At 48.4% G+C, this 14,831-nt stretch overlaps 1 protein-coding gene across 5 annotated transcripts in view; it reads left to right on the top strand.

Annotated features, from left to right (window-relative positions):
- The window catches only part of SUFU (SUFU negative regulator of hedgehog signaling), an 83,749-nt gene that overhangs the window by 53,291 nt on the left and 15,627 nt on the right, over positions 1 to 14,831 (top strand). For all 5 annotated transcript variants that reach the window (XM_082765149.1, XM_082765146.1, XM_082765147.1 and 2 more), the window contains exons 9-10: positions 8,269 to 8,403; positions 9,885 to 10,023. In XM_082765149.1, the coding sequence (XP_082621275.1) occupies positions 8,269 to 8,403; positions 9,885 to 10,023 (274 nt within the window). The remainder of the gene's footprint in view (positions 1 to 8,268; positions 8,404 to 9,884; positions 10,024 to 14,831) is intronic.

Genomic DNA, 14,831 nt, shown 5'->3' with positions numbered 1-14,831 from the left:
TTGAGTGTAATCATATCCTGCACTGTACACACCAGACCATAAAATATCAAACCCATGGTTCGTTGCAAGGGTCCTGCGAATAACTGGTGCACTCGGGGCTCCTCAGGAACCTGACAGAAGCGCTCTGGTGGGGCATGGCAAATTGTTCCAAATCTCTTTTCCGTAGGGAGCACCGCAGAACCCCGTGGCTGTCAAATTTGCACCCAGCTGACATTAGGATGTTAAAGGCTGACATAGACTCTAATGGCTTCGTGCAGAAGAGGAATGTGCTGTTTATTTATCATAGATTTGCAGCCACTGGCTGCTTTCATAGTGGCTTTCTTCCCTTTCTTTTATCCTAACCCTACCACCCACACGCAATAATCTGTCAGGGTTTAAAGCAGACAACCTGTTCTGCATTCAGTGTCACTAAACAGCGTCAGAAACACTCAAACTTTTGAATATTTATTTGTAGAAAATTTTGGAGATCCAGATTCCATGTGAATTTCCCCATCTTTGTGTCGTTACAGTTCTTGGTGCTTATGCAAAATCCTCACATTGTTTGGTTCCAGATAGGGCTTGATTCAGCAAGGCACATACTTACACGTTAAGCATTCATATTAGCAGTTGTTCACTGTCCCAGAATCCTAAAAAAAAAAAAAGTTCCTTTGAGAAAAAAGCTGGTTTCTGTCAAAACCCTGTTGGGCAGCTGTAGCACTTTGATTCATTAGTGTTATTACTGTAGACTGTGTAGCCATTTTTCCTCCTAAGGATATGAATAAAGGCACTCTTAATGCTTAAAACTGCATTGGACATCTGTTTCTCCAAATGACTGCTAGCTCAGTTCATAAGCAGCCATTAAATCAGTTTGCATGCATTTAAAAAAAAATAAAATTAATCTTTGGAAACTTGACTAATCATTTTGACCATAGGTAACACAATACTCTTGATTACACCTTGGAAAAATGAGACGTGTATGAATCCAAATGTACATCCCAGTGGCGCGTTAGTTATTTCTTAGGACCCCTCAGCTTGGTAGGTGCTGTCGAGACACAACCAGGCGATGCTCCCAGGCTCTCAGTCTGCAGATTCGCTGTTGCTGGATGCTGCGAGCTGTTCCCAACAGGGAGCGTTCAGATGTCAGACTAAACACTGGTGCTGCTCAGACCTCGGTGGGCTGGAGGCTCCAGATGTCAGAGATCAGTGACACTCGCTCCCTTCGCTGTTTAATTTCTCGATGTAGGAGATTCCAGGGCTGAGGCTGTAATTGCTCCTGGCAACTGGCTCTGTGCTGTCCTGTGAGGCAGGGGAGTAGTATCCCCATGTTACACGTGGGGACAGAGGAGTTAATTTGCCACAGTTGTGGTGAGAGCCAGGGCTGGGATAGGGGAGTTCTTGACCTTTTCCACCCCTCAAGGGTCCCCTTTATCACACAGCATTGCTGAAAGTGATGTTTTTCTGCCCCTTGGCTGACTCAGTTCTACCGCTCCTGTCAGCAGAGGCATGGAATAGAAACCTAGAGCTAGCAAGCTGCATCACTGCATAAGTTGAGGCTAAAATTATCAGTAATTGCTACACTTCATTGTTCCAGGATTCAGGTAGTGCCCACACACATCCCCGGTGTCTCAAGGTGAGATGTGAGTAGTGGAAAAAGGTCTCCCAAGGCTGCGTCAATATGACAAAACACGAGGTTTATCCAGCATCTCCTTACAGTTTATCACTCGACAAGAGTTTATCCTCCTCTTGTCGAGGAGGATAAAGCAGTGTGGTTCAACAGGCCGCTCATGCATGGTTCCCATATTTCTGTCTGGGATTTCCCAGGCAGCAACACACTCTGGTCCCCCCCAGGCCACTCATGCACAGTGGTCATTTGTCCGGGAGCCCACAGCAGATGCCCCAAAGACCTCCAATCCCATCTGCCTTCAATTTCCCGGCAGAAAAACAGGTTGAGTCTAGGGATCCCTTAACATATGGTAGCTCTGTGCCAGTGTGCTAATTCCATCCAGCCCTGAACACTTCCCAGCTGTGGAGGGAAATGAAGGCAGGTCCCTGGCAAACAGAGCAGGGAGCGAGCCTCTGGCAGGTGGGGCTGGCGGCACCATCCTGGCCGTGACCTCCTGGCGCAGGGCACCCTGAGCATCTCAGGTCGGTGCCCTTCCCTTGTGGGAAGAGGGAGGAGCTGTGTCGCTCCAGAAGTCCTCCGAGATCACGGTGTGATGCAGTGCCAGGTGTGGAACAAGTGAATAAGAGTGCAACCGCTTGCAGGACCGGGGCTGCTCTCCGTGTAGCCCCTTTGACTCGGGAAGCAGGGCGTGCTGATGCCTCCTTTCAGTAAACACTGCGTAGCGATGGGTTGATGCAAATGAACGAGCCCCATCCGAGCAGCGTTTCTGAGGAAGCTCGTAAGGTGATATCAAGATGTAGAATTTGCTTTGAGGCACGTCTGCGCTGTGCGTCTTCCAGTCGCACGAGGTTTTGCTTGCTGCTTTCCTTGGGCGGAGGGGAGCTGTTGTCTGTGTAGCTGGTTTCCTGTCTTCAGTTCTTGGAGGCAACGTTTTGCATAAAGGGGAGCATTTCAGCATTCTCTGAAACTGTCTAGTTCTGGCTAGACTCTGCGATTCTGCAACCACTAAGCAGCAAGTTTCCAAGCCAGTCCTGCTTATTTAGGCATGCTCTCTCATCGAGACACCATTCAGTGGTGTCTTGCTTGAGTAAGGAATGCTGAAGGGGGGAGGCAGTGTGCTTTAGGGAGTGTCTCTCAGCATGAGCCTGAGTGCTGGGTGACAAGCCTGCGAACTAGAAAAGCGAATGGCTGGAAAACCGGTGTCAGGAGAAGTGCAGAATGGTCACCATGCTAGTAATTTGCACTTCTGCATAGTTCTCCCCATCTGAGAATCCAAAAGTGCTCTGCAAACATTGACTTAATCCTTGCAACACCCCTGCGTGGAAAAATGTCTCGGTTTTACAGGCACAGGGAACCTGATGCACACAAGAGTTGTTTGAGCCTGCAGGGTGCCGGTGGCACAGCCTGAATCGCTCAGCCCTAGTTCAGCTGTAGGTCTGGAACAGCCTGGCCCCTGCAAGCACTGACAGCAGTTATTATGCAGCTTTCCAAAGGGATATGTGAGCGGCAAGAAGATTGTTGCTGCTGGCGTTGTCCTTGGAGCCCTTCTGCGCCAGGGAACTCACACAGCGCATCTTCACCGGCCGGTTGAACCAGGAGGGTGAGCACCCAGATCTGAGCCTTGGCTCCGTGCGACCACAGCAGGAGCTGTGCAGCAGCGTCCCCCCCACTTCTGCACTTGCCTCCGTGCCTCCGTGACGTGTCCCTAACGCCGTGTGCCAAGATGCTCGGGGCTCTTTCCCACAACTGCCGGTTTGCCCTTCAGGGGAAACTGTGGGAAAGACACTGGAAGGTTGCCGACGCTTAAGTGATCTTTGACCATATCTTCATTAGGGAGCGAGGAAGTTTGAAATAGCCCCAGTTGGGAAGGGAAAAAGGAAGAAAAAAAAAAGCCAGGCAGACTTTCTTTCCCAGCTGCTGTAAGCTCGCTCTGTGTCTGCTGCCTCGTGGTGCTGGGGTTTGTACCTAGGAAGCGAGGAGAAGTGGCTGCAGGTCGGGTTAGCAATGCGGTGGGCACCCAGTTTTACAGAGTCACTGCCGTGGACAGCTTCCAAGAGCCTGGCCTTGGTGAGCTCAGTGCCCAGGGTGGTGACTTGGAAACGCCGAGGAATTACTCTCCGTGTCAGTGACAGAGCTTGGAAGGGAATTGAGACCTCCTTCAGTGACAGATCCCTGAGATCAAACGCTCTGATCATCAAGCGGAATGCAAATGCAAGAATAAATAAACCTTTCTTAATCCGATCTGGTTATTCTTGAATCCCATAAAATAACTGCCATGGGGACTGCTCGAGAGGAGCCTGCCGTAAACATGACTTATAAGGAGGGGACATCCAAACTTTGCGCAACCCGCTGATTGCATTGGCCACTCTCCAGGATCCCCAAGGGCTGCTGCTAATTGGCAGAAAATTAAGCAGATTGCAGCCACCCTCGTCTTTAATACGAGGAGAGGGCCCCCAGGAGGCTGCAGGTTGCAGCGTGTGGCTGCTCCCATGGAGGAGCGCAGCACGCTGGGACCTGTAGTCTCCTCGGGCCCTTTTTCCCTTTGGGCAGAGGTCTGGGGAGGCTGCGGTCCACGTTGGACCCTTTTGCAACAGCTTGACCACCCCTCTCCCTAAAACTTTGCTTTAAAAATCAAGTATGACTTTGGTTAAGTTCACAGAGTGCTAATCAGCATTCACAAAATTAAAAAAACAAAACAAAACCAAACATAATTTCCTCTCTCTCTCTCTCTCCTCCGCCCAGAAGCAGACTACTGGTAGAAACCGAAGCTGGAAAAAATAGTTGAAAGTCAGCTAAAGTCACCTTGGTAACTGCAGCAATACACTTGCCCAGAACAGGAGACATCAAACCCAACTACAAACAGCTTTAAAGAAACAAAAAGAATGTAATCATCTAAAGAATTAATCTGACAACTGCCCACGTTTACACCTCCCACAAGCTCCCAATCAGTGGGAAATGCGCTTTAATCTCCTCCACCTCCCCTCCAGTTTCACAAAACACTAGATGTGCAGTCCTTAAACTGGGGCATTTCCGGCATGCTGCTTCCATTTAAATCTCCTGCTTTCCCTAATGCAGCAGCCCTGGCTTTTGCAGACTTGTTTTTTCTGGACACTGAGAAACATGAATTTTTTGTGTGTGGGTTGGATGAAGTATTAAATCTGGAATAGACCGAGTTTGCAACGTTTTACGTGATAGTCAGCTAGATCTTAGTCATAACAAATAAAACTCCATCAAATTCTGCTGCTGATTTATTTGGTGACGGGGTGGAGGAAGCAAAGGCTTACGGGTAACTGACAGTCGTAAAACCAGGGATGTTAGTGTTAGAAAGCAAACTTTTTCTAAATTTTCCTCTACAGCTGAAAAGTACAAGCTGTGGATGGCAGTGCGTGTTACAACGTGACCTCTAATCTTATTAATAACGCCCTACAAGTCCTGCTGACCCTCCATCTGGGCTATCACCCTTTGGAAGAGTCAGCACAAGGATTTCCGTTCCCAGGGGGGGAATTTTAATGCGTCCTGCAGAGTCCCTGCACATGCTCAGAGCCTGAAAGCTCCGGTTGTGGCCTTCCTCAAGCACCTTTCTTTCACTTGATCATCTCCGTTTTACAAGCTGAAGCCTGTAGATACCCTTCAGATCTTGCTTTTGTCTGTTTTCTTGTCATGAAGTTGCATATCCCAGGATATAACAACAGCGGAGGCAGCGGTGGGACGTACGGGCCTACTGCCTCGCCTCAGCCACCGCGTGGGTCTGAGCACTGGTCCGCAGGCTGGATGTAGGCCATGGGGTGCCCGTGCCCCCCTCACCACCTTCCTGAGGTGTTTTTAGGATGCTCATGAAAGCACAACAGGGCCTCAGCTGGGTCAGCGAGCTTTGGGGTCCCTCTCTGGGGCGGTGGGACTGGCCACCTCTAGGCCCCGAGGTGGCGATTTCTGCTGAGGCGAGAATTAGGTGCCACAAGCCCGTGGGGTGCACCGTCACCTCTCAATGTGTTGTGCTTCTTCCCCAACACACCCACAAACTCCTTTTAGAAATGGATAGCTTAGCTAGGAGGTTTGCTTTCTGCTCCCATAGTTTCACCCCTACCTCTGAATAGCTGAGATCGTGTGAGCTCCACTAAAGTGAAAAAAGAAACACGGAGACCGTGACTATTTCGGAAAAGTTTTGTGGAAAGGATTAATAATTTCACGTCATTCAAAGAATTAACTACCATTTTGCTTCACTCCTTCACCTTTTTGACAGAAGCGCTGGTTACTTATTAATGTGAAGTCATAATTATTGACAGCCTTAAAGTCATGACAGTTCCGTTTGAGAGTTATACATTAGTCAACATCTTCTCTTGAGTGTGTAATGACAAACAGCGTTTGCTGGTTTTAATAAGATTTAGAAAGCTTTGCCCCTTGCCTGCAGAATATTGTCGTCATTCCTATTATTGCATTAACAACCGGAGGCTGTTTCCCCTCAGGACTGCAGCCCCATTGTGCTCGCAGCTGCACTGGCTCGCGTGGTGGAAACCGAAAAACCCACCTTCGGCTCCAGGAGTTTGGAGCCCGGGGTTTTGGGGAACCGTCCCCCGGCAGTCTGTCCTGCTCCAGCACGAACCCACAGCACCGACTGCCTGGGACGCTGTGGTAGGAGACATGCCCAGAGCACTTAGGCAATCCAGGTGAGGAGGGCACCGTCTCTGTGTAACTCCTGATCTGCTCCAGGGTGCATAAACTCCGCAACTGCATTTCAGTGCGAGCTTATGGCTTGAAAACTATGCGTTGCTAATGGCTGACCCTTTTAGTAGGGATTGATAAATGAATGATTGGAAGCGGTAGACCACAGGCTGACTTTCCCACAGCTCGCTGTGTATATAAGATCTGATAAGGAAGTTCAGGCAAAGCTTAGCTTAAGGTCAACTGATCATTAATCAACCGTGCACTTCTCAGGTAATCAGCCTGCAAAATGCTGGCCCACTCCATTCTTTGAAGACCCCACCTACAAAGAGCTGTAAAATGTTTGCTGAAGTAGATTAAACACAGCTTTAAGTGCCACCTATAGACTACAAAGCATGTTGTGTCTCTGCCTCGGGGTTAACCCACCAGCCTGACACTTGGCTGACTGACAGCCCAGAGCCCACCCCGTGCATAAGCTGTGTCCTGACCTACTGTGTCCTTGCTGAGGCCATTACACTTTGTGTGTGGCAAAGGCAGAACACAGGACACGTTTCACAGTTTTTATCTCGCAGGGAGATGAGTTGAGCTGCCCTCGTTTTGTTTTGGTTTTGTTTTTTTTTCTGCATGTTTCTGTTTCTTTGCAGGAAGGCATGGTGAGATAGAAGAGCTGAGCTCGTACCCCATTTTAGAGGAAGGCTCACCTGGGACTAGGTGACTGGGCAGGGGATGGAGGCTGATCTGCTTTGGAAGCCATTCTGAACCGCATTACTATGTGTGTGGTGGATGGGAGTAATTTTGGGACAACACCCAAATGTAAAGTCAAGTAGAGGTGTGATCTCACAAAGTTCAAGCTGTTTCTTTACAATTTTTTCCAGATGTACGTTCAAGATGGCTCAGCTTGGGTGGAGGAAGGATCTGGGCGTGTTTTAGCAGTGTTCCCAAATGCAGCCTGGTAGCCTCGTTTGGTTTTTGGTCTGTCTGGCAAGATAAAACCACACTGCTATGTGGCATCTTTCAGCTCTCTCCTGCCTTCTCTGTTCCGCTCCTCTGGTGATTCTCTTGTATAGAAATGATCTTCACAAAGTCTTACTTTTTTTAAGTGAACATGGAACATCGGGTCACAAAAATATAAGTCACTTTTGGGCACGTTGCATCAATACGTGTCATCCTCAAAAACTGTAAATCCTGTGTTCTGCCTTCTTCGTTCCGGGCTATCAAGTAACTGCTCTTTGAACATATAAAGTGTTTATGGTCAAGTATTTTGAGATACACCTGCTTGATTATCTGGAGGGTTCTGTCTGGCGAAGCTCCTAATCACATAACAACATAACCTTTAGTCGTAGCTCCGTGACATGCTGCTGGCCTTGCAGAAATGAATAAATAGGAAGCAAAGCTGCGTTGTCTTAAAGCAGCCTTGCTTCAAAGGGAAGGCAGTCTGCAGATGTCCTACTCGTCACGTGCAGAATCCATCTTGTGGCTGTCTTGATGCTGGTGGAAACAGAGTTCTCAAAACCTTTTGGTTGAACTGTGGAAAGAAATAATTTGGAGAGAATTGTAGACGTGCCTCAGACCTTAAAGATACTCAGCAAGGGCACAAGAGACTTTTTGACCCTTTCCCACAGGCCACTGCCTAAAATAACCTGAAGACAGAGCAAAAGGGGGAGGGAGGGCATACCTGCTAATTCTTCCAAGCTATTTTATACTGGTTTGGGCTTTGGAGAGTGTAGTTTTGCCCCAGTTCTTCCCAGATTATTATTTTTTTCATGTATGCTAGGAAGGGATGAGGCTCCTATTCACATCCTAGGTTGTCTAATGAAGGCAAAGAGCTGCATGCTGGGCCTGGTAGTCTGCGAGAGGCTGCGTCTCTGTAGGGTGATGAAAACACAGATGCGTCTTCCTAACAGTTTGCTCCTGTGTCCTTCAGCATTCGCACAATCGATCTGAATCACAGCAGCAGTGGCACACAGCACTGGGACCCTAAGTATCTCTTTTCTCTCTCCTCCTAGAAGCCGGAAGGACAGTTTAGAAAGCGAGAGCTCAGCAGCTATCATTCCTCACGAGCTTATCCGCACGAGACAGCTGGAGAGTGTACACCTGAAGTTCAACCAGGAGTCCGGAGCGCTGATTCCCCTCTGTCTAAGGTGAGAGAGGCCGTCCTCCTCCTCAGCTTGTAACTCACACGCAGCTTTTGCCTTGTGGCATTGTTTCGCCATACAGGCATGCATGCAATGGGTCTTTAAAGGCCAGAGTTGAGATAATTTTGCCAAAACACATTAAAAACAGATGGTTCTTTGCATGTGTGTTCGTCGTGGTAAGACTGTTTCTCATTCTTTTTTTGTCCTCCAGTGTATTTTGAGTGCTGAAACAGGACAGGATTAGTATGCTTTTATTATTATTAGTCTAATGCTGGCAACTACGATAAAGAAGAGATGTCTTATCATATTCTGTCAAAGAAATCCCTTGAGTTGTTAACTATGGCTTATGGACTCAGACACAAGTATTTGTACAAAGCCCATTTGCAGTCAGTTTATGCATGCAAGTGTGTTTTTAGTCAAATTCTGGCACTTTGGTGAATGAAGGAACAGAACATGGTGTGTACGCCCTATGCCTTATCTTTCAAAGGTTCAGGCTTTGCATACCACTGCAAGTGACTTTTCTAGACGTCCACAGTTTCAATCAGCGCTATTTTTAAAAAATACCTGTGGCAAATGTTGTAGTCGTTAGCATAAGACAAACGGTTCCAGGTGATTGAGTTACTTTGGCTTAATGAGTTACGTGCCTGTGGTATCAGAGTTATCAGCAGCAGGTGCACGGTTGCCTGTGCCTGTTGAGAAACCAGTGGGACAGTTAACACAAACATATTTTATTTTACATTACAAATGTGTGAACAGTCTGTCCTGATCACTTACCGCAGCTCAGCTGACCAGCAGTAACTCATCAGGCAGCTGTGACTGCTGTTAGGTGCCATATATCTTACCTGAAGGTTTCCCTGTTGCATGTTGGAGGCATGCTTGTAATGCAGAGTCTCTGAGCGTAAATACCAGAGGCATGGTTGTCCCCACAGAAAGCACTGAGTGAAAAAATGGGAGTTAATATTATAGGTGATCACATGTGTGTATCTTCTAGACGTTTTATTGAAATGCATAATTAACGCAGGTTGCATTTGTCAAGTCCCAGGGGATTTCTGGGCATTGTCACCGTCGGTAAGTTTGGTCCCACGGATGAGCCTGCTTAGACCCTGCCACGTGATGTGGAGTCTGGGTTCTCTCCTGCAGCTCTCATCTCTCTGAAAGGCTGGCAGTGCCCTGCCCATGCATGCATCAGTGCCTCGTCATGGGGATAGACGTGCACGGGGACCAAGGTGAGCTGATAGAGCTCTAAAACAAGGCCCTGAGTTTGAGGGGGGAGGTAGGGGAGAGCTCCCTGCCTCAGAAGGAGACTTGTGACGGGCTTTGTGAAGCAAATCAGTCATATATTCCTAAAAAAATTAATAGTTGCTGCCTTCAAATGGTTTCCATGCTGATGGCAGAAGCTGTAGTGCTGTATCACAGCGATCTATCTTCATCAGTCTGTTGAATGCTGCTCGCAGCCTTTTAATTCACACGCATGTTTTATTCCCCAGGGGAAGGCTCTTACATGGACGGCACTTTACGTATAAAAGTATTACAGGGGACACAGCAATCACGTTTGTATCAACGGGAGTAGAAGGAGCATTTGCAACAGAAGAGCACCCCTATGCAGCACATGGACCTTGGTTACAAGTGAGAGAGCCTTCTTCCTTTTTCTCTCCCTTCCTCCTTTACAGTGTCCTAAAAGTGATCCTGCTAAGGGCTTACGTGGCTTAAAAGTGTAACAAACCTGTTCGTTCTTGCTGCAACATTTCTTATAGTTCTGGGGTAATATTTTCAGTGACTATGGGCTCAAAAAATAATGGTGAGATGTTACAATTTATGTTAATGGAGCTCAAATTGATATGCAGTGGCTGGAAAGTTCTAAAATCATCTGTGAATACAGTAGTATCCATTTCCTGGAGTCAGCGAACACTTTGCAGGCTGTATTTACTCACGATTTCTTCCAGAAAGGAATTTGGGGAGGCAGAGTGGAATGACCTAAACAAGAATGGAGCCAGGGCAGAAGAGTAGCAAGCTGATCTCAAGAGAAAGCTGTGGGACTTTGATCCTACAGAGCCAGGACCTCAGTTTTACATTGTCCTTTACAGCAGAGCAGCACAGATAGTGCAGCCTCTTTCAGTTATACCTCTTTCCTATTGATTCTTTGATGAAAGTCTGCAGTTCCTTGAAGCACCCACACATTTTCTGCACCAGATTTCCCCTGGAAGTTCCCCATCTGCTTGGTGTTGAGGGTCAGCCCTACGGAGCCAGTGATGCACTAACGATATGGTGGCACAGCGCTGTTCTAACCTTGAATTTCTTCACGGTTATAAACATATTGCAAAAAATAATTATAATAATAATAATAAAAAAAGCTTTAGGGAATGTGTTTGTGCAGAAAAGCCTATCTCTGAGGGACTGTATACATGCAGTGCCTCTCTGCCTTCATTGTTACTCTGGCATTCCTGCCTTCCCTTCTGCTTTTAAGGCAGAGGTTTGTTTTAGCCTTGCAGCGTTGCATTTAACCTTCCCCTGACTTGTTTTCAAGGCATTCCACTGCCTCTGTTCGTATGTCTGGAGGACATCATACCTTGAAGCCTGTACGACTTGTAAAGGAGCTGATCTTGGCTGAAATCATCTCGTGTAGGGATTTTCAAAGAACTTGCGTGCTTTGATTGTACTGGCTGGAAAGTGCAACGCTCCTGTAATGATTAACAGCAAACGGTCAGGTTTAAGGGTGGGTCATTTGCTGTTGGTTCCTGTGCTTGCCAACACATGATACACGGGATCTTGTGACTGTGTTAACTCCAAACATAAGAGTGTTTGTTTGCATTTACATCACATCTTGAAATGTATTGATGTGTGGAGTAGTCAGGTAACCTCTAAGAGTGAAGAATGGCAATAATTAGGTCACCATTCAGACAAGCAGCTAATGTTAACCCTTAGAAACTTGGTTGCTGTCACCGGGGCACCGAAAATTAGGTATTTTTTTTGGAGTAGGTGGGAGGGAAAGGTGGAGACTTCCTGGCTCCTGCAGGGAAGGGAGAAGCAAGTTCCCTCGCTCGTCTCCTACACAAGGTCAGTGCATCGGATCTTCTCTTCTGACGTGACTGCCTTTGTGCTGGCTCTTGCCCCATCCTGTGATGGGAATGAAGGAGGACAGCCCGGGTGGGGGAGGAAGGGAGGCCAGCAGCAGCCTGGGACAAGAGGAGGAGCACCCGGCTGTGTGAGATACATGTGGGAGTGTCTGAGGCTCTTGGCTTAATATGCAACGGGAGGCTTCAGCTGCGCTCGGCAGTCCCTTGTGGTGTTGGGAGCGGAGGAGGGAGGTTCGTGTGGCTTTGCTTCAGAAGGCAAAAGAAATTGTGGTGCGCAGCATTTCCGAGGAGGCGAGCTGCGTTGGGTTCAGCCCCTCGCAGCCTGGGCTGGCCGAGTTGGCAGGCCCCACGAAGCTTTCGCAGCGAGGCCCGGAGGGGCTCTGCCTCCTCCCTCGCTCGGGACCCCAGGCACGGCGATGAGCTCCAAGGAGAGCTGGCGCCTGAAACGCAGCGCTGCAATGCAGAGGCTTGCTGCAAAGGCACGGCAACGGAGGGACCGTGGGGAGGAAGAGAGACAGCAGGCCTCTCTCCTCCCGGGGAGGAGGCAGCAAAAATCCCGGCCTCCATCCCATGCAGCAGCAGGCTGGCTCCTCTCAGGCCCGAGTGGGAGCCCAAAAGTGCAGATTAAACACAGCAAATCCTGTTCACATCTCCTGGGCTCGTATGGAGAGTGTCCGAGGTGGGTCAGTCGATCAGCCCGGGCTGAGCAATGCTCTGAGGGTCGCCTGATGGACGGTGAGCGGGTGACAGGGGTTTGGCAGGTCCCGGCGCCGTTCCTAGCGGGCAGCTGGCGCTCGGCAGGAGCGTTTTTAGCAGCCTCAGCAGAAAAGTCATTAGACCACGATGATTGTACGCCCCCGTTTCTATCAACAGCCTTTCCAGGTCACGTTCGAGGTATGTTACTAGGGGAAGCCTGTCCTGCTGCTGCCCGTGCTCTGGGGATGATTAGATTATTTCATTCTCCAGAGCTGTCAAATTGGCACCTTTCCCAAGTACTTGGAATTTTTTTTTTTTCATTTAAGTAACATTTAATTAGTTCTAAGAAGCTAAATTCTATTAAAGGTCTAAGCATGTCAGGCTGGTTTATTTCTGAACTTCTTCCACCGTGTCATGTATTGTTGAATAGGGAAATTGCTTTGACTCAGGAACATACAAACATACTCAAGCAGCCCTCCTTGTTAACACTAGACTCCTGTTTATATGCTAGTTACTGTGGCAGAGTCTCTGATGTGTAACACTTGCATTAACATCACACATGATCAAAGGCTTCCGCCCTTCTTTCTTCCATTCCCCCTTCCCCCAGTGCTGTGGCAGCGGTGTCCCCACACTGCCTCCTCGGCACCCCCAGCCTCCTCTCCTCTCCTTCCCGAGGGGTGGATGGCCCAGATGCACGGCGAAAGGCTGTGCAGGAGCTGCCTGGCCCAGTGTCAGGGGGTTAAGGATGTTGATCATGCCCACAGACCGACAGTAACAGCCCCACAGAGACATTTGTATTCGTGGTAGGGTGTCCCAGGTCCTTGGTCTGAGCGGTGCCAAGCACGCAGTCCATCACAGATCAGCCTTGTTTGTCTGTGAACCTACCCGAAGCAAGGTGAGGTCGTGCGTGTGTTCTCCTTCCCTCCCTTACTTATGCTCAGGCGGATGATAGAGACGCTCTGTTGAAATGTGTTACTGATCAAGCCCGACCCAATAAAGTTGCCTGAGCCTTTAATACATATTAATATTATCCTGGGGTAGTTTGTGTCAAAGCCTGTCAGCATGCATCATCCTTTGGGAATTACCATCATTAAGTCTCCAGTGATGGGAGTCAGGACATGCTTCTGCAAAGCTCCCCTGCTTTTATGTGGAGCTCTCTGCCCGTCTAGCACAAAGCAGACTGTTCTCCCCTCCTACCTTGCTCACCTGGACTGCTTACTCTCCCCAGAGGGGAGAAGGAGGGTTGTTTAACACTACCTTCAGATAATTTCTGCTCCTGCTGCTCTAGGCAGTCATTGTTCTAGGGAAGAAGATGACAGTCGAGTCTTTGATCATGTGCAACGTGCATGTTACGCATCAGATATTGCTGCAAACTCCGACATACGAGCCAATACGGTGCAGTAAAAACAAACCTGTAGTTAACGAGTCCTCGTTAACTGCAAAATCAAGCATACCGAATTTCAGAAGTATTTGAACAACAGTCTTGCCCCTGTTATGTATGCCTGTTCCAGTGCCATATCTAACTGAATGATTAGATTTATTTTTTTCTACAAGGTATGCCTGCCTCGTACAGCGTGTTTTGGGAATGAATCAGGAGTATGGAGCAAGGTAGCCTCTCGCCTGTAGGACTTCCACTTCGTTTGTTTGTCAGAATTAGAAGGTGTGTAGTGAATGAGGCAGGTAATTGCAAAAAATCACAATAGTCCCATGGTGAAGCCTGTTAAATGTTACCCTGGAGAACTGGATCCTGGCCCTGCCTCTATTACTCTGCTCTTTCTCAATGTTATTCTAGATTCTTAAGCTAAAATATTCACAGGTGGCAACTGAGTTTGCGTTCCTTATTTTCTGGATAGCCAGCTTGAGTCCTGAGGTCTGATCCGTGTTGCCAGCAGCACCCGAGGCCGGGAGGAATTCTGCTGCAGATCCCCTGTGCCCCACAGTGCTGAGTGGGCTGGAGAACGGGGAGCTGCGAGTCTTGAGGCAGGCACCTGCAAGAAGTGGACGTTCAGACTCAATTTCCTCTTCGCTTGTTTTCCCCTGTCTGTTAAGGAAAACCTTCCAGTCATCCTGTGAAGATTAATTCAGTGCTTGCCAAGCATTCCAGCACCACAGATGAACACCAGAAGCAATTTCAGGAAGATATTAAAATTCATCCTTACAGGTCAGGAGAGAGAAAGGGAACTCTGTGGGGTGTAGGGTTCAGCCTGGGAGCCGACGACTCATGTTCAGCCCCCTGCTCTTACAGGTTTTCTCGGAGACTTTGTCAGGTCTCAGCTTCTTTTAGCTCCCTCCCCCATCTGCTGCACGGAGAGGAGCGCTCCCTGCCTCGCAGAAATGTGAGGCTGAGCACGTCAGAGACTGTGCGAGCAGTAAGGACGGTAAGATTAGGTGCTTCCAGTGTAATCCATGCTGGCAGTAGTCGGATGGAGCATACTAAATAAAGGGGAAGAGAGTAGGAGGGAACGGGCAAACAACTTGAATGATAATGAAAAGAAATGATGACTAATGCTGCATTCAGTGAGCAGAACCATCCTGAGGACTGAGCAGGGCAGAGGTCTTGTGGGAGAAAAACTGCAGGCGATCTTGTGATTACAGATTTGTTTCGTGATGCAGACGTCCGCTGGGGCCAAATGAGCATTGCGCAGGCAATCTCTATTCAGCCAT

The sequence above is a fragment of the Aythya marila genome, assembly GCF_965140915.1.
Source record: "Aythya marila genome assembly, chromosome: 7".
NCBI lineage: Eukaryota > Metazoa > Chordata > Aves > Anseriformes > Anatidae > Aythya > Aythya marila.
The sequence above is the reverse complement of the archived record's forward strand: the minus strand, read 5'-3'. Positions and strand labels throughout refer to the sequence as shown.